We start from the raw sequence: 22,411 nt of genomic DNA on the forward strand, positions 1-22,411 counted from the left end.
ACTCTGCCTAATCAGTGGTTTAACATGCACTGAAATATTAACTGAAAAACACGTCCTATCTCTTCCAGACAAACTGACCCATAGGGCAATAAGCTCTTATGTATATTAGAACAACATTAAGATGAAAGTCTTGGAGCAATCCCATCAATCCCTAATCATCAATGTCAACCCTGAAAATGGTTAGGCATCATCCTGCAAGTTGTGAGATACAGACTTGGAATCCAGCAGCCTGAAAAAATCCCTAACTAATATCTTTTATGTCCTGCACTATGCTCTAACCACTCAGTTATTATGGTGGATGTATTAGCAGCACCCCTACTTCTCTCCCATCATATCTGTGTACATATGCTGGCATTTCCTTTACTCTTCTCATGGATGTCTGAAAAGGAAATATTTCATTCTAGAACAAATAAATCTTTAATTGACAGTATCTTTTTAGTTATTCACTTGAAGACATTTTTATTTAGTTCAGGTATAATTATATTACTTTTTTTCAGCCACAAACCAGTAAGTAATTACACAAATGTTTTCAGTCCTATTCATACTTTCAAAAATGGCTTAATGCAGTATTCAATTTACATTAAAAGGCATTTAATTAAATATCTGGAACACTTCAGGTGGGAGGTTAGATTAGATGACTTGCAAAGCTCACTTAAAACTAACATTTTTCCAAACCAAGTGACACTGCGATAGAAAATACCAATATTATCACAGAAAATTAATTAAATCAAAGAACAAAAATGTTGGCTGGTGGTTACATTTGTTAATAAAATTATGTAAAATATTTACTTTATATCTAAAGTAATTAAGTTTTACATTATATCATACACACTAACAAAAATATCAATGTTTGTCCAAGTAAATATATGTAATTTATTCTATAATTTGAAGACAGATTTTTAATTTTTTTTTTTAGCTTAGTTATTTTTATTATACCTGTATGGTACCTGCAAGCGTTCCCCGTACATCAACTCAAATTTTCTTTCTCGGGTCAAACTAACAACAGTTCTAATATTTTCTATGGCTTCTGTGGCAATCTGCAATAGAAACACAGAAGTTTTAATCAAAACTTCAGATTAGGTTGAAATTTCTTATTCTAAGCTAATAATAAGATTCTGGTGGAATATGATATTGATTGTTTTATAATTGTTATTAAAATCATGGAGCTTTGTTATCAAAAGCAAGCATTTTACATGTTTATTTTTACGACAGTGAGATTTTCTGATAAGACCTCTTTAATGTCCTCCAAATAAGCGAGGAAAAACCATTAGAGAGCAATGACAATTATGGAGTACATATTCAAATGTAAGAAAAATGGCAATTTAGCATTCAACTTGCAGTCCACTGTGTTTGGGCTGTAATTGGAATATCCAGGTTACATATGGGCCTGGAGCCTAACTTAGATCTCAGCAGTAAATATTTGATCTGACCAATAACACCTTCTTTAAGCTTACAGATTCTTTAGACTTGAGTCATTTGCATACACAAAAATACTTAATAACATTTGAAGGCAGTAGATGCATGCCTACAAGGAAGCAACAGATTCAGGGCTTTTAGGTAGTCTGTTAAGTCTACGTAGATGCCCAGAAGGTCTTCCTCAATGACCACACAATAAGCATAGGAGCCTGTATGGTCAATTCAGTCCATATGCGTAGGGTTTTGTTACCAAGAGACAGACAATGTTTTTTTAACATCCTAAAACTTACAGAAGCTCAATCTTAACATTATGTTATATTTTAATTTTAGAAAGCATAGACTAGATATGCATTTATTTTACATAATATGGTTACTGCATTTGGTATATTACATGGCTCATATTTTCCATAACGCTCTTTGAGAACCAGTTCTTGGGAGAACACTGTGCTTCTCTGGACCTAGAATCCTGAAACTCCCTCTGTTTCCAGCTCACGCCTAGAAGTCAGTAAAGTCCCTGTTCTATAGAAATCTTTCTGAACTGAGCATGTATTTACAGAAAAAGCAGGACATAAGCTTCAGGGAGAAGCATGAAAACTTAATAACTTACTGTACTACTACAGGCCTGTCAGTCTCACTTCAGTGCCTGGTAAAATCATGGAGAAGGTTATTGTGGAAGTTATTCGAAAACATTTGAGAGACAATGCAGTCACTGGCCATAGCCAAGATGGGTTTACAGGGGCAAAGTCCTGTTAACTAACTTAGTTTCCTTTTATGACAAGGTCACCCATCCTGTTGACCAAGGGAAGCCAGTATTTTTTTCATTTTAATAAGAGCTTTGATACTCTCTCACACTATTCTTCTGGACAAGATGTCTGGCACACACCTAGAGAACTCCATAATATGTTGGGTGAAAAACTGGCTGATGGGTTGGGCTCAAAGGGTTTTAGTAAATGGTGTTATATTCGGCTAGCTGCCAGTCACTAGTGGGCTTCCATAGAGCTCAATTTTAGGACCAGTGCTCTTTATAAAGTTTTTATAAATGATCTGCACGCAGGAGTTGAATGTGCACTAAGTTTGGTGATGATACTAGATTAGGAGGAGCTGTGGACTCCCTCGAGGGTAGAGAGGCCTTACAGAGAGATCTGGTTAGACTAGAGAGCTAGGCAAATACCGACCATATGAAATTTAACAAGAGCAAGTGCCAGATTCTGCACTTGGGACAGGCTAATCCTGTTTATACACACAAATTAAGGGATGAGAGGCTGGAAAGCACCCCCACAGAAAATGATCTGGAGGTCTGGGTTGATGGCAAGTTGAATATGAGTCAACAGTGTGCCCTGGCAGCCAAAAGGGCTAATTGTGTCCTGAGGTGCATCAAGCACAGTGTAGATAGGTGGTTGAGGGAGGTGATTGTCCCGCTCTACACCGCAAGGGTGTGGCCACACCCGAGTACAGTGTGAAGTTTGGGGCACCTCAATATAAGAACATCAAACTATTAGGTATGCCCAGAGGAGAGAACCAAGATGGCAAAAGGTCTCAAGGGCAGGATTTGTGAGGAGCGACTGAGGTCACTTGGTTTGTTCAGCTTAGAGAAGGTGAGGGGTCTTTTGCAGCATTAATTGCAGTCTACAACTTCCTCAAGGGGAGGTGCTGATGACCTCTCTCTGGTGACCAGCAATAGGACATGAGGAAATGGAATGAAGCTGCATCAGGGGGAAGTTCAGATGGGACATTAGGAAAAGGTTCTTCACTGAGAGGGTGGTCAGTCTCTGGAACAGGCTCCTCAGGGAAGTGATCACAGCACCAAGCCTGTTAGAGTTCAAGGAGCGTCTGGACAATGCTTTTAGTCATATGGTTCAGTTTTAGGTAGTCCTGTGAGGAGCAGGGTGTTGGACTCAATGGTCCTTATGGGTCCCTTCCAACGTGAGATATTCTATGATTCTGATTCTATGAATAGAATTAAATTCTGTTCTGAAAAGTGATCCTGTATGTTATGTCTTATAGGACACCAGAGTTATGGCAATTCGTCATGCAGTTCAAATGCCTACAATTTAAAACAGAAAAACAAATAACCTCTATACCCTGCTACTTTTATCTAAGTTATCTAAACCACAGACCTGAAAGGATTTTTCTTCATAAACTGCTACCAAAGATTTTTAAACTGTAGTACTGTTATCTGTGTTCTAAAATATAGGGATATAATTATCTTACAGCCTTAGTAATGTTTGTGCCACTGTTTAAAACTTTGCACACAACTAACTCATTTATTTGAATGTAATACACAATGTTAATAAAGAAATGAAATAGGTTTTATTCTTCTTAGTTATATTGTCTCACCAATACTCACAGGAGTAGTCATCTTTTTTTGTTACTAACATAAGTTCAATGACCCTCTGCAGAAAGCAAATTTTCCAGGTAAAACCTTATTTTCACTGAAGAAAACTGGGGTTTTTTAAAATGGTAATTGAATAAAATGTCTGTAGTCTAGTGCTTGCTTAGGTTGCCTTGAGAGAGGAAATTCATATATTGGCAAGAAAAGAAAGCATTTTGCTTTGCAAAAAAAAATAATATATTTTTGTGCTAATTTTTCACAATCTGCTGAATTAAGAAAGTCTCTAGTGCCTATTCCAAGAATTGTCAACTTTTTTCTGTTGTATATTACAACAAAATAATATGAAATAAACATTCAGCCATTAGAAAGAAGAAGCAGAAACGTAGTCAGTTGAAAGGAAAGGGACTGCATCCTTTGGTTTGTATGAAAAAAACCATGGAAAGATCGTTACAGTTTCCTGTGGACTTGGAGGGACAAAAATGTTTTTCAGCAACTTTCTCTACAAATGTGGTGGAAGGAAATAAAACCCATTTAGCAAATAGGAGTTACTGGGGGGGATGTCATATTAACACAACTCAATTTAGGTGTCTAAGATACCAGTGTAGTCAATGGATACCTATTCAACAGAACTAGAAAGCAATTCAGCTGCCTATGCATTATATGCCTACCTGGTCTCATTCTCCAGGATCACTGGCTTTAAGTGAGAAGGACTAATTCCATCACCCACATGCAGGTGGCTTGCGCCATTGGAGATGCTCTAGGATACTCAACACATTTGGGTAAGGAATGGCCGATAGAACATAGAGTAGACCCATACTCTTCTGAAATGGCAGCTGGAGGCCACCCAGATACTAGGGCATCTCCAATAAGTATAAGGGGACATTAGACTGCTAGCACATATGCAGATACATACATTTAAATACCAAATCTGAAGATTAATATTATTCCTTATGTGCATGGCCTTAGATAAATTATTTTCTTTTCAACAGCTTTTAAAAACAGTAGGACATAGTAAGGGATTTTAGAAAAGCTTTACCTTGAAGAAAGCAATATCTGGGAAGTGATGAAATAGTTGTTCTGTCGCAAAAGGATTTTTGGAATGAAGTGGCATTAAATGCCTTCATCTAATTTCTTAAACAAGAGTCTAGCCTTCTCGCTTTTCAGTTCTCATCTTTCTCTTCCACTCAAGAAATAAAGGAATGGCAAACAGACTCAGAAACCAGTGGATATATACATATTATCCCTGCAAACATTAATAAGATGAAAGAGAAAAAAAAAAGAGCAGTATAATATATGTAAGACAGATGACATGCCAAAAAGGGATGAAAGGAAAAAAAAAAAAAAAAAAAAAAAAAAAGAGAATGTCAAAATGAAGAGGGTTGCACAATAAGGAAAACAGAGATGATCAGAACAGGAAGGAGAAAGAACGTGCCTGAATAGTGCTTAGCACATTCTGGGGCTTATCAATTATAAAAAAAAAAAATAATATTGGTTAATAATGTAAGCCTTCAATTATTATTGAAGAAGTGTAATGCTCTGTAGGTCTACTAGTGAAACTATATAGAGCCTGTCTGTCTCTGGAAGTTACATATTATGATATGTTCTGTATATGGAAGTAATAGATCAGTCAACAATGCTTTCATAAACATGTTTGTATACATTACACAGAAATAGATAAAATTCTCTAGACCCACCTTTCCTGCAGCTTCCAGCTCTTTTTTATCTTTCTTAGCATGCCCACTCAACATCTTCATTTCAATCATTCCTGCCACTGCAATGATCGGTATGACAGCTAGAAGTAGCAGGGTCAGCTGCCAGCCATAAACTAATGATATAATAATTCCAGTCCCCAGGTTAGCTATGTTTTGGGCAATTAATGCCAGTCTGACACCAGTTGCCTGGAGGAATTAAAAAGACATTTCTTGCTAAAGTAACATTTTAAGTAAGTAGAGCGTTTTCACCTATAATATTCCTGATTCTTAAAACACTATTTCAAGTCTTAACTCAGTTTTGTTGTTTTTCAGAATAGGAGTTTCTTAAATGATTTGTAAAGGATTATCTAGATCATGTTTAATTCCCATATTCTGATTACTTAAATTTGCACTGCAGTTTCTAAATTTTGCTTTTGAAGCTGAACAGACTTTAACCATATCACATATTTACATTTTCAGCTAAATACTAAAATCTGTCACATTTTGTAAGTCATGCAGCTAGCTTTACAAGTCATCACACAGAGCCTAACAAAGAAGAAAATGAAATTTTAACTTCTACTATGGAAATAAAGCCAAAGATACTACAGAACTGCTCAGTTCAGAAAAAACCACATAGCTTCATGTAGCAGTAAAAATTTACTTAAGCATACATGAATAATTAAATTCAGTGCTCTGTAGCCTAAATATTACAGACTCCTGAAAGTTCACAAATTACTTCTAAAGAATCTCCAAAAAGTAACATGGAAAAGGAAGTTTATTGCTACTATATCTAATTTTTTTTCATATAAGGAATCTGTATAATCAAAAAAGAGCAGGAGGTCATAAACTGAACAAATTTAGATACATATATTTAGGTAAATAAAGTATCTCTAAACAGACTTCTTAGATACAGATATTCCCAATGTATTTGTTTAATAATGAAGACCCTGAAACATTAAACTTTTAAAAAAATGTTAACTTGGTAATTATTTTGTAAACATATATTACCATCATTGTTATAAAACACATCAGTGCATTCTAAAGCAGCTATCATTTTATAGCAATTTTTAGTTGTCAAAGTCAAGACTGTTACCTAACCAAACCCAAGCTGCAACTTTACTACATGCTAACCCAAATACAAAAATTCCAAAACAAAATTTTACTTACTCCTTTCACTTGTGAGGCATCATTAGCAAGTCTTGTAGTTAATGCTCCAGTGCTATTTTTAGGATTATCAAACCAGCCCATGTCCTACAATAAGAAGCATTTCTTAGGACCAGTTTTTGGACATTTCATTCAAACCGCAAAGTAAAACTGTTTGCCTAGTATAACTGAGTTCAGTGTCAGAAGACTGTATTTGGCAGCACATCAGTTCTGCATATTTAATAAAATCTAATTTCTTCATTGCACAATGAATATTTTTTAGAAAAAAAAAAAAGTGTATGCTTGTGGATGATCTGATGTGTACCCTGTCACTGCTGAAAAAGGAGAGCAGCCTGGGAGATTTCCAAACCCAAAATTTACCCTCCCCTTCCCCTGCTGAAACTGCATCTCCTTGAAGGAGACATCTCTTCAGTCACACTCCTTCACAACGGCAAAGCTGTTTGGGGCCGAATGTAGTGTAAAGCATTTTCAGGGTAAAAATTCCCAATTCATTGCTTTGCTCTTTCCCAGATTGAAGAGGCTTATTTGGAAGCTATGAGATCCCAACAAAAAACCCAAATAAACTGGTCTGTCTGATCAAAGTCAGAGTTGGAGTCAGGTACACTGTTTATAATTTATTCATCATATGACCAAATATCTGATCTAAATTTTCATGTGTAATATGCATTGAATGAAGACCTGATAATGTATTACAGGCATTTGTGACTCGAGTCAGTTGTAAGATTGCTCTTTCATTAGATTTTCAGTGAGGCTGATCTATAAATCATAGATTTCAGACTACAACAGCTTTCTGTCCACATTGCAAATAGTCTTGTTCCCAAGAATCAAATTCTGCGTCTACATGTAGCTTTATGTGCAAGACACAAACCCCCAGAAATATTATAGCGTGTATTTGAAAATCTAAAATACTGATCCTGAAATTGTACAAGATTAAGGCAAATTTAGATAACTACATGAATTACTTAAAAACATTATGAAATATTTATATTTTAATTCTCTGAAAGTGGCTTTAGATTTAAGTATACAATCTCACTATTGTATTAATGAACAACAATTATAGATTTGGGAACTATTTGAAAGAGATCTTCAATAAATAAATAAAAATGTACCTGTACATATTACACTTTAAATCAGACATCTGAAGTAAGTGTTACAATGTAAGCTGCATTGCATTGCATTTCTTTAGGGAAGAAAGGGCACCAGGAAAGAAAAGCAGGCAAATGAACACATAATGGAATACTACTGGTGCACATCAACTTGCCAGACCATAGTAACTTGGGTGTCCTTGCAAGGAGTACGTAAAAAGCTTTTGTATTGATTTAAGACTCTCTCTCAGGATACTTCGCTTAACCACATGTAACTAACTAAATTGGTTTCTGGACTGATTTAAAGAATCTTCTCTGTAGACAAGTCATAATATGATAATGTAGAATGTGGTTATTTTATGATACCTATATTATTATTTTTAAAACCATGGAAATAAGAATATTTCTCTTTACCTGTCTAAGCATTGCTTTAAATGCCATGAATCGAAGCCTCATTGTAAGAATTTCTCCAGCTTTGCCAAATGTGAAACCCTATTTGAGAAAAGGTGAAATTTTTAGCATACTGTTAGATTGTGTTTATTCAATAAATACTTTAGATACATTGTCTCTACAATGTCAAAATATGAAATATTGCAGTTCTAATTGCATGAAGCAAATGGAAAATCAAGTTTAATATTCACAAATTCCAGTAGGTTCACAGTACAGACATTCAGTATTATTTCTCAAAAAAAATACAGAGAGCATAACAGTATTTCCCAGCACTGCTTCATCAGCATGCTTAAAGGAAAAAATCACTAATGAACCCTTTGACTTCATTTTTATCTGAGTTGACCTAAGTCAGATTTAAACAAGTGGCTTTTAGGTTAAAGACTTCGTAAGGCAATCGGGGTTCGTTGAAGTGAAACACAAATTTCCCATTGACCCAAATGGAATTAAGATTTCTTCCCTGGGATCCTAACATAACTATCAACAGTAATACATAAGTGATGTTTTATAATTAATTGAACATACTTCTAACCAGCTATGTGAATTAATTTAACAAGATACAAAAAAAGGAATACGGTGGTTACATTTTTGGGAAGATAACACTCTTCCTACATTTCAGTATTACACCAGTGTTTGTAATCAGCTTTGTTTAGCTTGCTACCATTTTTATGTGATTACAAATATTAGTTGTTTGGAAACTACATTTATGAAATTGAATACTCTTAAAATACAAACCACAGATGCAACTGTACTATGTGATACTAAGAAATATTATTATGGCTTATTCCAATCAGCAAGTATTTCTCCATTAACTGTGATCATTCTCTTTGCTGTGCTCCTATACTGTCTGTAAATTTGCACGTGTAATTTTATGTGTAAATTTGCATATGTGACTTTGAAAAAAATCACAGAATAACATCAGAGAATGGGCACTATTTTCATTCTTACTAATCTGGGGGTGTTATATCTCAATGAACTCTTATATTATATGACCATCTATAAATTGAGCAAATCTGTTATAGCCATCTATAACTCGGTCTTCTATACTCAAGGCCTTCTTGCATGCATGTGCAATGAGACAAAACCATAAATAAACCAAAAGGTTTTTTCAAGAGACTGTTTCTACTGCCATCTCAAGGGCACTTTAGTATTTCACTGTGTAGGCTCATTTAATGGATAAAACTATACAGACATATTCAGAAATTATAAACCAGACTATATATGAAAATATTAAAATGCCAAAGTTTGCACCTGTATGATTACTACCTTTTTTTTCTGAACTGTGGCAGTGTTGTGGCAATCAGGTATGTATAAGAATTAGCGTAAAGCTAAAATACTTCTTTTTTAAAAAGCTGAGATGGCTATAAAGATCGGTGAGAGCAGGGGATGAAGTATTACTGTTCAGCCATTAGTATTTGAGCAGGAGAAGCTGAGTATCACCATGACGGGTGTTGCTTGATGACCTGGGCCTGGGAATCTTTCGGGGGGATTCACATAAGACTTGAATGAGGAAGGGGTTAAGGGAGTGAAAAATTTCAGAGCTAAGGCAGAGACCAGTAGATTTGCAGTTACTAACAGATTCAAATAGGAAGGCTTGAGGGTGAGAAGGGAGCAGTATAATGTAAAGGCTGGAGAGGTTGGCTCTTAGGTGGAAATGGAAAAAAAGAGTGAGAGAATCCAGTTTCCTGCTGAGATGTGTTTGGTGAAGAAGAGGGGAAGTTCTAAAGTTAAGCGATCAGAATAGGTTGGAAGGTCTCTAAAACCTGAGAAGCTCTAGGTCAAAAAAGATTCAGTTCAGGACAAGGACACCTAGAATGGCAAATGTGGGTCCTGGTTTGAGTTGGAGACATATTAAGAAGGTACAAATTTTTAGTATATTTTAGATCTAATTTCTAAAACATGACAAACAATTATAATAAAGATAAAATAAGAAAACATACCTGAAAAAAGAAAGTAAAAAAGGAAATGATCCCAAGTACTAAAAACAGCACTGAATATAAGTTGCTTTTTTCTCTTAAAACATTCTTGTCAGTTTCTGAAAAAATCTATAAAATAATATTTAAAACAACCTTTTAAAATCAACTGATTATCTAAAACACTTCCATCTTTCTCAATAACTACGTTTAGTAGTAATTTTCACTCATACAAAATTTGAGCATATGTTACATATCATATAACAAGCAAATTTCAGGTTTCAGCAAGATTTTTAGGGTTTTGTAAATTTCACATAATTCTTCAGATTTTTGTAATAGTGCTTCATCCGCTCCTTAGCTTCATTATGCAGTGATTAATTAAGATCTGGTTTTATTAGAAATAAATTTTGTGGGGTTTATAGTATTTTGGATTAGTTTATTCAAACTTACCCCTATAATTTCTGAAAATATGATTGCAAATGCAGGTTGTAAAGCTCCATTGATAATTGCACAGAAAGTTCCAGCTACAAAGTATGGCCATTCAGTTTTGTTCAACTTCATAATTTTCAGAAATGGAGCTGGAGGTAATTCCTCATCCTGAAAAATGGGAATTCTGTTAGGACAAACATGGATGTATTTGGAGAAATATGGAGAAAAAGAGAGATTAATAGTCAATTTCCTACTCCTAGAATCACTCAGGGGAAGTCAAATGTTTTTTAATAACATGAATAATTAACTGTACATTTCTTGTTTGTTTGTTTTTTTTTTAATAAAAGGAACAAAGAGACCTGTTAGAATATATCTACAGTTCTTGTCATTATATTTTAGTTTATATAATTTTCATTGAGCAATATTCTTGATATTGGTCTATGGTGACTGAGCTATTCATTTTGGGCATATTACTGTGTGTAATCCGTGACTAAATGAACAATTGCTTGAATTAATCAAGCAATTTATAACAGCCAAGTATTTGCTGCAAATATGAAAGCAATCATATTTATGTATGATTTTTTGGTAAGATTTGTTGTAAGAGTGTATGTTGGGCCAAATGTTCTGTTTCTCGCCCCAAAATTAACATTTAGTCTGGATTGACTATGTTGGTATGGCATGCAAATACATGTAACCTAGCAAATTGATTTTCAAGAATAAACTCATCCTTCTTCTAGATTTTTAAAGTCGCGTTGTATTTGTATAATCTTTCATGTTGAGAATAACAAAGCAAGTTATGAATATTATCAGACGAAGGGTATTTAGAATTAGAAAATTCTCATTTTTTTTCATCCCAATCAAATGCCTCCTTGCACCCTTCCGGAGCAGGAGAATGAATTTAATTTTAACATACTTTGTTGAAAGGAATCAAAGTTCACTAACAGCTCTACAAAGATACTTACAAGTGAACTTGTTTTCTCACCAGGATCATCATTTTGTGCTCCTGGCTTTTTCATGCTTCTCCGAGTTGATCGTCTTCTCAATCCTTTTGTTAAGGATTCTTCAAATTCTGATTCTGATTCACTTGTTTTGGCACTAAGTGCATTCTGATCTTTTTCTGATGGTGGAACTTCAGCTTCTATTGCCTAAAAGAGGGAAGAACATGATGCTAATATTAATTATGCATATATTACTTTGAACTTTCAGCATTATCAAAGTAAAGGTTATTAAAGCAAAAGTAATTTTGATTGTTTCAGTGGAAAGAGATATGGGGAAAACAATATATAATACTACAAAGCAGATATAAAAATCTGTATTATATTTGAATAGACCTCTATCTTCAGAGCTTGATCCATACATAAGATTATCCCAGCTCGTAAGTGGATGTCAGGGGAGTGGAAGTAGCTGCTCTTTTTTTGTGAATTAACTCCTAACAGAGTTTTAAATTGAGTGTAAACCATTTGCATTCATCTTGGGATCTCTTTGAATGAGTTCTCAGTGGAGACATTGTTTATTCATGAAGTGAGAAAAAATTACCTCTCTTCGGTACAGAACACTTAACAATTTACTTTAAATGTAATAAGGAAGTTCAGGATTGAACAAGTCAAAAAGAGATGTTGACTGAAAAATCTGAACAGTCTGGAAAAGAGCCCAACTTTTGGTGGTAGTTTTGCCAGTCAGTTTGACAGAATAAATAAATGTCTAACCACCACTGAGGTATTTAATAGTAACTGGATTCAAAGTTGCCTTCAACTTGTTTTTCTTTTTTTCCAGTCAGTTTTTATCTCTTACTGCTTTTTGTACTACCACTAAAAATATTTTTTTTGCTTTCTTTCCATTTTTTTTCTGTTATTACTTTGTTTTCATTTCCTAATTTTTCCCATTATCACATTGCTTGAATACAAAGTAATCTAAGGTGATAAAATGCATTCTTATAGTTATTTTATGAAGATATGTTTTAACTGGCCTTTTTAACTTTTTTTCAGTCTGACATACTAAGATAGCAGTTTCCGTTTCTTTAATGGGCATTGCAGTTATGCAGTAAAACACCAGTGACACAGGTGCCAATGAAGCTTGGCTATATCACATGGGACACTGGGAAGTATCAAAGTATTTTGTTCTTCATATAATAACTAACAAGTTTTTGGTATTTATATTAATTTCCAATCTCTTTGACTTTGGTTACAAAACTTTAAAAGTGTACATATTTTTGCACTCAGCATAGCTGGGATTACTCTTCTCCTATTCCTCCACTTCTTTTTCTTCTTTAGGAAGGAATTCCATATGAAGGACTATAACTAAACAGCTTAAAATATGGATGCTCTATTCCTCCAGTACCAGCTCCTGTATTTTACCTTTTATTATAGCCTAAGAACAAGCAATGGAATAGCAGACTACCATAGTCAGTTACCTTACATTAACTGCATAAAAAAATACAAAATAATCTTTTAAGTTTAAATTCCTAGAGGATTAAAAATGTACTATCCTGCATTTAAATAGGTCTGGTATCAAAACCAATGGTGTTCTCTCTCAAATTACTGCTTTCCTTTTAAAGTACATATCTTTTTGCTGTTAACAAAATATGCTACAGAATTCCTCATACTTCTGATAGTATACAATAACTATGGGCATGGAATACAAAAAAGAAAACGAGGCAACAGCTAGCAAGAAAAAAGTACCTGCATGTTAACAAGTTTGTAGTAGATTCCCTTTCTCTCAAGCAATTTAAAATGATTTCCTTGTTCTGTGATAACTCCACCTTCAAACACAGCTATAAGATCTGCATTTCGGACTGTTGACAGTCGATGAGCTACTACAACTGTGGTGCGTCCTTCCCTTGCCTAGAAATGACAATATATAATATGAAAATTTCTAAGTATGTTCAAAAATTGTTCATCTTCATATTAGACTTGAATAAGACCTAAGGGAAACATTAAAATAAAAAAATAAAAAACATTAAAAAGTAAAACTAAAAAAAAATAAATTTAAAACCAGATTTCAACTAGTACCTTAAAACAGAAATATAATGTTTAGCTTGAAAATTAATATTAGACACAATCTTTCACTGTGGGACAAACCCATCAAATTTTGATCACAAATATCTAAACAAAATTATCAATAATTAGAATGTTACAATGTTACAAACCTTAATATTCTAAAAATTCTAGAAGGTTTTATGTTTAAGCCCATAGTTGTGCATTTAAAACTTAAAATGTGAAGGATATTTTTATTCAGCAGCATTAGAAAACATTTCACAGTGACATTTTAAAAAATTTCATTGCTTTAAGCTCTAAATCATTGCTGACTCAAGTAGCTTCACTGAAAACAAAGTTCTCTACAATTCCATGTGAAATACATTTCAACTACCTACCTATATTTGGATATTTATAAGCCTGTTGCACATAATGTATCAAATCTCACAGCTGGCCATTTTAATTACTAGACTGTACTAAAGAGATCAAGCAACTTTTAAATAATTGAAGTAATGATCCCAAGCAGTGGAATTTTGTTGGAACCTGGATGGAGTTCATCTTCAGTGATGTCCCTCAAGGGTCCATACTGGGACGCCTAATATTAAATTTCTTCATCATTGATGGAGACAAACGGGATTGACTGCACACTTGGCAAGTCTGCAGATGGCACCAAGCTGAGTGGTGTGTGGTTGATTCATTTGAGGGGAGGAATTTGAAGGCATCCAGAGGGACTTTAACAAGCTTAAGGAGTGGGCCCACTTGAACCTCATGAAGTTCAAAAAGACCAAGTGCAAGGCCCTGCACCTGGTTCAGGACAATCCTCAATATTAATATGGACTGGAGGATGAATGGATTGAGAGCAGGCCTGCAGAGAAGGGCTTGGGAATGCTGGTGGAAGAAAAATTGGACATAAGCCAGCAACGTGCACTTTCAGCCCAGAAAGTCAACGGTATCCTGCACTTCATAAAAAGAAGTGTGACCAGCAGGCTGAGGGAGGGGATTCTGCCCCTCTACTCCACTCTGGTGAGACCCTACGTGGTGTACTGCATCCAGTGCAAGAAAGACATGGACCTGTTAGAGTGCATCCTGGGGGGGGGGGGGGGGGGGGGTGGTGCACAAAAATGATCAGAGGTCTGAAAGACCTCTCCTATGAAGAAAGCCTGAGGGGCTGTTCAGCCTGGAGAAGGCTCCATGGAAACCTTATTGTGGCCTTTCAGTATATAAAGGGGGCTTGTAAGAAAGAGACTTTTTACCAGGGCCTGTAGTGACAGGACAAGGAGCAATGCTTTTAAACTGAACAAGGGTAGATTTAGATTGGCTATAAGGAAGAATTTTTTTACGAGGATGGTGAGACACTGGAACAGATTGCCCAGACAAGCTGTGGATTCTCCACCATTGGAAGTGTTCAAGGCCAGGCTGGATGGGGCTTTGAGCAACTTGGTCTAGTGGAAGGTGCCCCTGCCCATGGCAGAGGGGTTCAACTAGATGATCTTTAAAGTTCCCTTCCAAGCCAAACCATTCCATGATTCTTGAGTCCCTAGGTCTTCTACAAAGCTTTATAAGGATCAAAATTTATAAGCTAATGTGACCAATAAAAGCTAGACAAATAACTTCTCTATTAAATGTGTTTCCATTAATAATTCTCCTTAAACTGTCTTTCTCTATCCAACAGCAGCAGGAAGCATTACAGTACTCCAGCAGAATCTGACTGAGTAAATTCAGAATACCATTTGGAGATACAGCCCCAGTATGAATACAGAGACTCCTGAGCTGCACCAGGGTTCAGCTGTCATTACTGAAACAGCTCTCCATTAAGAACAAACCAAGCACCTAGAAGTATTCATGTTAACTAGAACAAATGTTTCCTGGGAGTGTTTCCTGCCAACTCACTGCTACAATAACTTAGGGACATGCTGGTAGCGCTTATCTTGTCTGTCAGGCTTCAACACACATTAATTAAGTAGGTAACTCACAGCAATACATGTCAGTAAGACACATAATTGTAGAGGGTGGTATTTACACCAAGACAATGTTATTTCAGCTTGATAATGCAGAAAATACAATTCCATCTTCTAACTTGAAACAAATTCCTCTCTGTAATACCTGCAGGATCTCAAAAAATCTCTGTACAGAGAGTATTTGCCAAATCCAAGTTTACCTTTTGTGTTTTAAGGGTCTCAATTACTGACAGCTCTTTCAACAAATGTCTGGAAAAAAGTAAATATTAAGCTCCTGCTTACCTGCTTCATTTTAGAACACTACTGACCTTGTCCAGTGCTGCCTGCACAACTGATTCACTCTCAGTATCCAAAGCTGATGTTGCCTCATCAAGCAGAAGAATTTTAGGATTGCGAACCAGAGCTCGGGCAATTGCTATTCTTTGTTTCTGGCCCCCGCTCAGCTGTGCCCCTCTGTCTCCAACCACGGTTTCAAACTTCTACAAGACAACCACACACATTTATGTTGGAATAATACTCAGTGGCACAGTCCTTTCACCAAAGAAAGGCAGCGTAAAGAAAAGGCACATCAGGGTCAGCAGCCCCAGCAGCATCTTCTCCTTCCTCTAAAACACCTGCTTGGATATACCTGCCAAATCATTTGTGTCCCTGGAATTCTAACGGTTCTTCAAATGCCCACCAAGTCATGACCTAAAGATTTAAAACTGGCATTCTTCCAAAAAGTTACAAGGAAGCTCGGCATATTCACAGCTCCAGGCATAGCATCCTCTGTTTACCAGAATCCCTTCTAAGGAACTATTTGGCACAAGAAGTATTTCAGCGGGACAGCTGGTTTGCTTACGTCGGGTAGCTTCATGATGAAGTCAAAAGCATTGGCTTCCTTGGTAGCTTTCTCAATCTCTTCCATGGTGACATCCTCACGGCCATAGCGAATGTTTTCTGCAATGGTAGTAGCAAATAGCACGGGCTCCTGATTCACCACACCAATGATCTCCCGCAGATATCTTACGTTTATGGTCTTAATATCCTGCCCGTCAATGGTAACCTAAACAAAAAGCAGCAGACCAAAATTTACTTCAGTGTTTTGGTCAAGGAACCTCTCTCCCCAGGCTGGCACATGCCTTCTTAGGGGAGACCGTACCATGTCATTGGAACAAGGCCGGCCAGGCCAGAACTAGACTTGCAACGACACAGAGCCGTCCTCTCACTTGAGGTACCTTACCGTGCCTTCCTTGGGATCGTAAAATCTCTGGATGAGCTGAACAGTTGTACTTTTCCCACAGCCACTGCCACCAACCAGGGCCACTGTCTGGCCACAACTAACCTTGAGATTCAAGCCCTTCAGTACCTGTGCATGTAAGAAATGTGACCCAAAACATAACAGTATATAAAAACATCAGTGTAAATTTGAAGTACTCTTCAGAGTTTCAGTAAAAAATCCTCCATATTTATAGCAGAATCTGGTATAAAATAAGATTTACAGACATGTGAGTTTAAATTTTGCATGACTAATGATTTCAGCTTAATGTTCTTCACATTTACACCACAATTGGTCCCATATCAATGTATTATATAACACAGTTCAATATGATGCAATATTTCTGTATTATGTTGCTTCACCTTTTTCTTTAATGCACCATGCAAATTACAGGAATTACTATTGTCACAGTTAAAAGCGGCAGAATATACTCTACATTGTTTTGGAGGGAAAATAATTTTAGTAAACTTGAGGTAACCTTAACTTTTCCCTTCTGATTGGAATTGCTGGTGGGACTTTTGAATGGTAACATTTCATTACATGATATATAACCTTTTTGTACTAGTCAGCATAAAACATAGCATTTCACAACCATAGAAGGTAACAAAGTTTTGTCTTCCCTGGGACTCTTACAAGGGTCAATGTAGGTCTCTGGTGCCATGTAATTGCTCTTTCATTTTATTTCCACAAATATAACTGGTATTGAGCTGTGTAGTGGGGCTGGAGAACAGTCAGTTTGCATGTGCATGCCATGTATATTTGATTTTGCCCATCTTCCTACTTAACCTGCTCACCTGATTAGTGAGAAGATAAAAAAATAGGAAAAAAAGGAATAAAGTGGGTTTGTTTCTACTTTAAATGACAAAAGTTGTACAGGACTCTCTACAGCTTTCATTACTTTGCATAACCTCTGTGGTTGGAATTGATTATTGAAATGGACAAAAACATTATTTTTGGCTAATTAGTCTTCTAGTAGGACTAGGCTACAATGAACTATGCGTACCTGAATGCTGACACCTGCATTGTGGCTAAGTGCATTTTTCCATTCTAAACGTACTGCCATGCATCGATGTACTTCTCAATACCTTGCAGCCCAGTGGCTTTGTTACCTTCTCTTTCTTACTAAATTTCTACCCTTAGCACTACCACTGCCCCTTCACCCTTAGTACCAATATTTGTGTGCTTTACAAGTGAAATATATCTGACTGTTTAGGAAGAAAAGGCATAGATAAATCACAACTTTTAGGAAGTCTTATTTTGCTATAATATTTATAGATTAAAACAAGAAGTCCAACATCTGTAATAACAACTGAAAATGTATTAAGCAGCCTCATTTAATCTTCTGGTCATAATGCCATATATAATTTAGTCTATAGACCATGTATAAAACAACTCAAATGAAATTTAAATAAAGGTAATAAATATACAATTATTATATATAAAGTTAATAGTAAAGATAATAATAATGCAAATAGAAATTGACCTAAAACCTGTGGATTACTGCTGTTTCTAACAACTTAAAGCAAACAGAAGAGAGATTGAGGACAGCAAATAAATCAGTTTAGTGAGATAGGAAGTAACTTGCAGTCTTCATCATGTCTGTCAGTTACCTTCCTGCCCTTAATCCTGTTGAGAAGAGTCAACTTAAAAATCATGTAGATTAAATTTAACTCATCATAGCTAATTTCTGCTTATTTCACCTCCTCATTTTTGTCTTTACTATAATTTATGAAATACTTACTAAATGTTTGGTGTACCCTTAACTTCCTACATTCATCTCTGAAATCATGGGGGAGAAATCTCTGTTTGTATCGTACCTGCATGAACTTATAAAATAGTCCATTGAGATCAATAGTTGTCTTTCCATTTATATTTCTATATGAAGAAAAAATGAGGCACATTCACTTAAATCCCTTTCTTGATAGAAGGAAAAGCTAAAATATTTGACATATGTATGAGTAAAAATGGCTTAAAAAGAAAGCTCTGTGTCTTTCCTTTCTGCTAATCGAAAGTAAGAAAGATCCCCTGATCAAGGTCAGTGATTTTCCTTCAAGGTAGGGAAGGAATTGGTTACATAGTACAAAGATACTCTTCATGAAAATATTTTCATAAATCATTCAAATGTCTTCCACCTCCACTGCATTAAGACTCTGGACTTATGACAGTGCTTTAAAAAACAAACTTTTTCTCTGTCTAGACAGACAAATATAGATTCTGATCTATATTCCATATACAATACGTCCTTGATGGATCTGGTTTCTTTAACTGGTTGAGATATAGTCTTAACAGAGCTGCAATGCAGTCACTTTTGAAACCCACTATCTCATTATTATTACTACACACAAACACTTGGGTTAGATGCATAAATTTAGATTCTGACAGCAATAAATCTTTATGTTTCATTTCATAACCATACTGACTATAGTTTTACACAGAAAACTTCAGAAAACTTAACACGTTCAGCTAAGGTGTAAATAATTCTAGACAAAATCACTGTGATAGCAAACTAATTTTATATAAATTAGAGAATCAACTTGGAATTGTTATATTTTCAACAAAATTTTGTTTATGTGACTTTGTTTTCCTAACAAATGATTCATGTTTAACTGTAATATGTAGCAAGTTTCATTTACAGTACCTCAACATCTGGTCTGGATGGATAATTGAAGTAAACATTTTGGAATTCCAGGTTTCCTTTTATTTGGTCTGGTTTGTGACCTGTCTCTGAATAATTGTCAATTTGAGGTTCCTGTGCAAAATAAAATATAAAAAACACTCAAAGTTATTTCCCAATGATTTTTTTTTCATAAATGAGTCCTAGAATGCACCATTATTCTGCAGATATTAAATGTAATTGTAAAGCAATTTAGGTGAGATTTCTGAAACATGTAAATTGCATGTTTTGCTGCTTCATTACTATATTGATCATCTGCTCATGCAAGAATATTTTATAACTTGTCCATTTAAGCTTTTGCATGAATTTAGTACGCTGTCTTCAAGACTCGATCCACAGCTAGCCATAATTTGAGATTCATTTCACTGCCTGATGATTAACCTGAACAGATCATCTTTAATGAGCTGTTCATATATACTGTTCATTTATAGCTTTGCCCTTTCTGCTGAAACAATTTGGGTGAGAAAGAACCAATCCACTGACCATTAAGCAGAAACAAAGGTCTTAAACTGTCACTATTCTTTCATTCCATCTAGGCTGGGTCTAGAACTTGAAGCATGTCTTAACAATAATCCAAAATATGCAATTGTATTTTAGAGAGCTTCATCAGCTAGTAAAATCACAGATCCCTGATTTCAGACTCTCTGGGCAATTGAAGTACATATCCAAGTTACCAGGTTGTTTTTTATTGATTTGCCAACACTCACACTAATCGAGGTGCCAATGATATATTAAACCTACACTAGCTGCAATCACATATCTATATAGCACCATAGACATGCCTTTCATGATAAAAACATTAGAGGATACTTCCAACTCCAAGTAATTCAGAGATCCAGTACTTTTACCTTTGAAGCAAGGACTGATAAGTCTAGAAGTCAAAGAGGAACTCATTTATAATAACACATTTTATCTACTTCTACTGTTCTATTTCTGCTTATTTCATACACTGTTATTTACTCTTACTAATTTCATATCTATAAATAGTGCCTGTACTTAAAAAAGAAGGGTCTCTTAGTTTTGACATGAGTGAGGGCAAAGATACTCACATTGTCTATGATATTAAAGATTGCATAGGCAGCTCCTCTTGCACTAGCAAATGCTTCTATGCTTGGAGCAGTTTGTCCAATACTGAAAGCTCCGATCAATACAGAGAAAAAGACCTGGAAGAAATGTTCATGATGACATATATCAATTTTCATTTAAGCAAAGAATTACATTTATTTATTTACATTAGATATCTTTGGATCAGGAGGCTCCATGCCTGTTAATGGAAATTTAAGGAATTTAGAATTGAAGGGTCTCTCTTAAACGTAGAATAACATTAAGAAAAGGATTTTCTGAGATTCAGCTGAGAACTGAGTTCCTGCACAATGTTAATGTTGCAAACATACTGATAAGTAAAAAAGTGACTCAGGTCTGCAAAACCTGTGTCAAAAATTGTATAATTACACTTGATGTCTCAAGATTTATTGTATTAATTCATTATTTGGCAATAGATGTTCCAAAGACCAGAAAGTATATTGCATATTTTGCATTGGAACAAGGACAGATATGCAAATCACTATTCTGCTTTCCAAGTGACAGTGAAATAGAAGTATACGAATCCAAATGTCCATCACCAATAAAGGGTCCCTCTTCTGGAATGAGAGAGGCTGAGTGCAAGCAAACAAGAAAAAAAAAAAAAAAACAGAAAAAGAAAAATTAGGTTATTTTCTCAGAGAAGCATAGTTTATTGCTTTCAGCTAGTATCAAAACAAAAGTAATAAAACCACAGTGCTCAAAGATCATAACAACAGCCGGTACATCAGACCAAAGGTCCATCACACCCATTATCTTTTCTCCACCAGTGCTCATTCACAACTGTGATACCTAATAAGGCAACATTCTCCCGTTCATGTTATAAAAACACCATTTCAATGAACTACAGCTTAGACAACAGAAACTGCAAATACTTTGAACTGAAAAAAATTACGCAAAAGGGCATGAACCTCATAGATGTTTTGTATGCCAGCCTGCCTTTAAAAAAAAAAAAAAAAAAAAAAAGGCAGGTTCAGAAGAGCCAGTAACACATATCAGAGTGATTTTTCACAGACTACAGTGATTCATAAATGAAACAGAACAGGTAGTTAAAGAAGACAAATATGTACATATGGTCTCCTAACTGGGTTTCATCAAGGTTAACAGTTATTATTCTTACCATATTTCTTTGATATTTCATACAAAATTAGAATGGTTGCCGCAACAAGAGAAGAATTTCAGCTTTGATTTAGGAGTTATGGTTTTCTCCTTTGGTTAGATGATTACATATTTTCTAGTCCCAAGTATATTTTTCTCCCCCTCGATTTCTAAAAATACTGTGATTCCAAGCTCTTATGGTGCAAAATATAAGAAAATCATCAATAGAATTATCTACTTATACCACAAAACAGCTGAAAGAAAAAATATTTGCTTCTGCATCCTGAAAATATATTCAGCCTTACAAAACTGAAAACAAATAGCAAGTAGGAAGGGTACTGTAGGTCAGTTTTTGATTGAAGGGTTTCTATATGAGTCTGATCTTACGGAACTCAGAAAAGATGTAGAAATAGTTGAAAATAATATATTTTATCTGTCTTGATGTAGATTTTGAGATACTATAGGAACAGCATGTAGACTTTTGTGGTAAGAATATTTTTGTTAAGAAGGGATGTTATTTTGCTGATTTTGGCATAGAATTCTTACTAAACTCAAATAAGTTCCTGATATACACTTTAATGTATTTTCTTTAGTATTTTTTACTATAATTGGGATCTTAGTCTTTAATACTTACTGTGAGAACATTGCCAATAGTGTAATCATCAGTTAAGACCAAGGTAGTTCCATACCAGAAGGCCAGTGCATACGATGCATATATCAGTAAGAAAGCAGCACCTATAGAAATATTAGCTGTAATAGCCTTTTTTATTCCAATCCGCTTAGCATCTTCTAAATTTTTATGGTATCTGGAAGAAAGAAGTTCAAAATAGACTCAGATTTGTACCATGGCACACAGCACCAAAAATTCTGTGGATGAATTATAAAAAGAACATT

General features: G+C 35.2%; 1 protein-coding gene across 6 annotated transcripts in view; it reads right to left on the reverse strand.

Moving 5' to 3' along the window:
* The window catches only part of ABCB1 (ATP binding cassette subfamily B member 1), a 63,948-nt gene that overhangs the window by 16,396 nt on the left and 25,141 nt on the right, over positions 1-22,411 (reverse strand). For all 6 annotated transcript variants that reach the window (XM_080386358.1, XM_080386357.1, XM_080386355.1 and 3 more), the window contains 14 exons: positions 22,152-22,323; positions 20,389-20,502; positions 19,304-19,414; positions 16,630-16,755; positions 16,249-16,452; positions 15,716-15,886; positions 13,156-13,317; positions 11,440-11,622; positions 10,499-10,645; positions 10,076-10,180; positions 8,103-8,180; positions 6,607-6,690; positions 5,443-5,646; positions 937-1,037 (listed from right to left, as the gene is read on the reverse strand). In XM_080386358.1, coding sequence (XP_080242484.1) covers positions 937-1,037; positions 5,443-5,646; positions 6,607-6,690; positions 8,103-8,180; positions 10,076-10,180; positions 10,499-10,645; positions 11,440-11,622; positions 13,156-13,317; positions 15,716-15,886; positions 16,249-16,452; positions 16,630-16,755; positions 19,304-19,414; positions 20,389-20,502; positions 22,152-22,323 — 1,962 coding nt within the window. The remainder of the gene's footprint in view (positions 1-936; positions 1,038-5,442; positions 5,647-6,606; positions 6,691-8,102; positions 8,181-10,075; positions 10,181-10,498; positions 10,646-11,439; positions 11,623-13,155; positions 13,318-15,715; positions 15,887-16,248; positions 16,453-16,629; positions 16,756-19,303; positions 19,415-20,388; positions 20,503-22,151; positions 22,324-22,411) is intronic.

Source organism: Falco punctatus, assembly GCF_963210335.1.
Source record: "Falco punctatus genome assembly, chromosome: 4".
In the NCBI taxonomy this organism is placed as follows: domain Eukaryota; kingdom Metazoa; phylum Chordata; class Aves; order Falconiformes; family Falconidae; genus Falco; species Falco punctatus.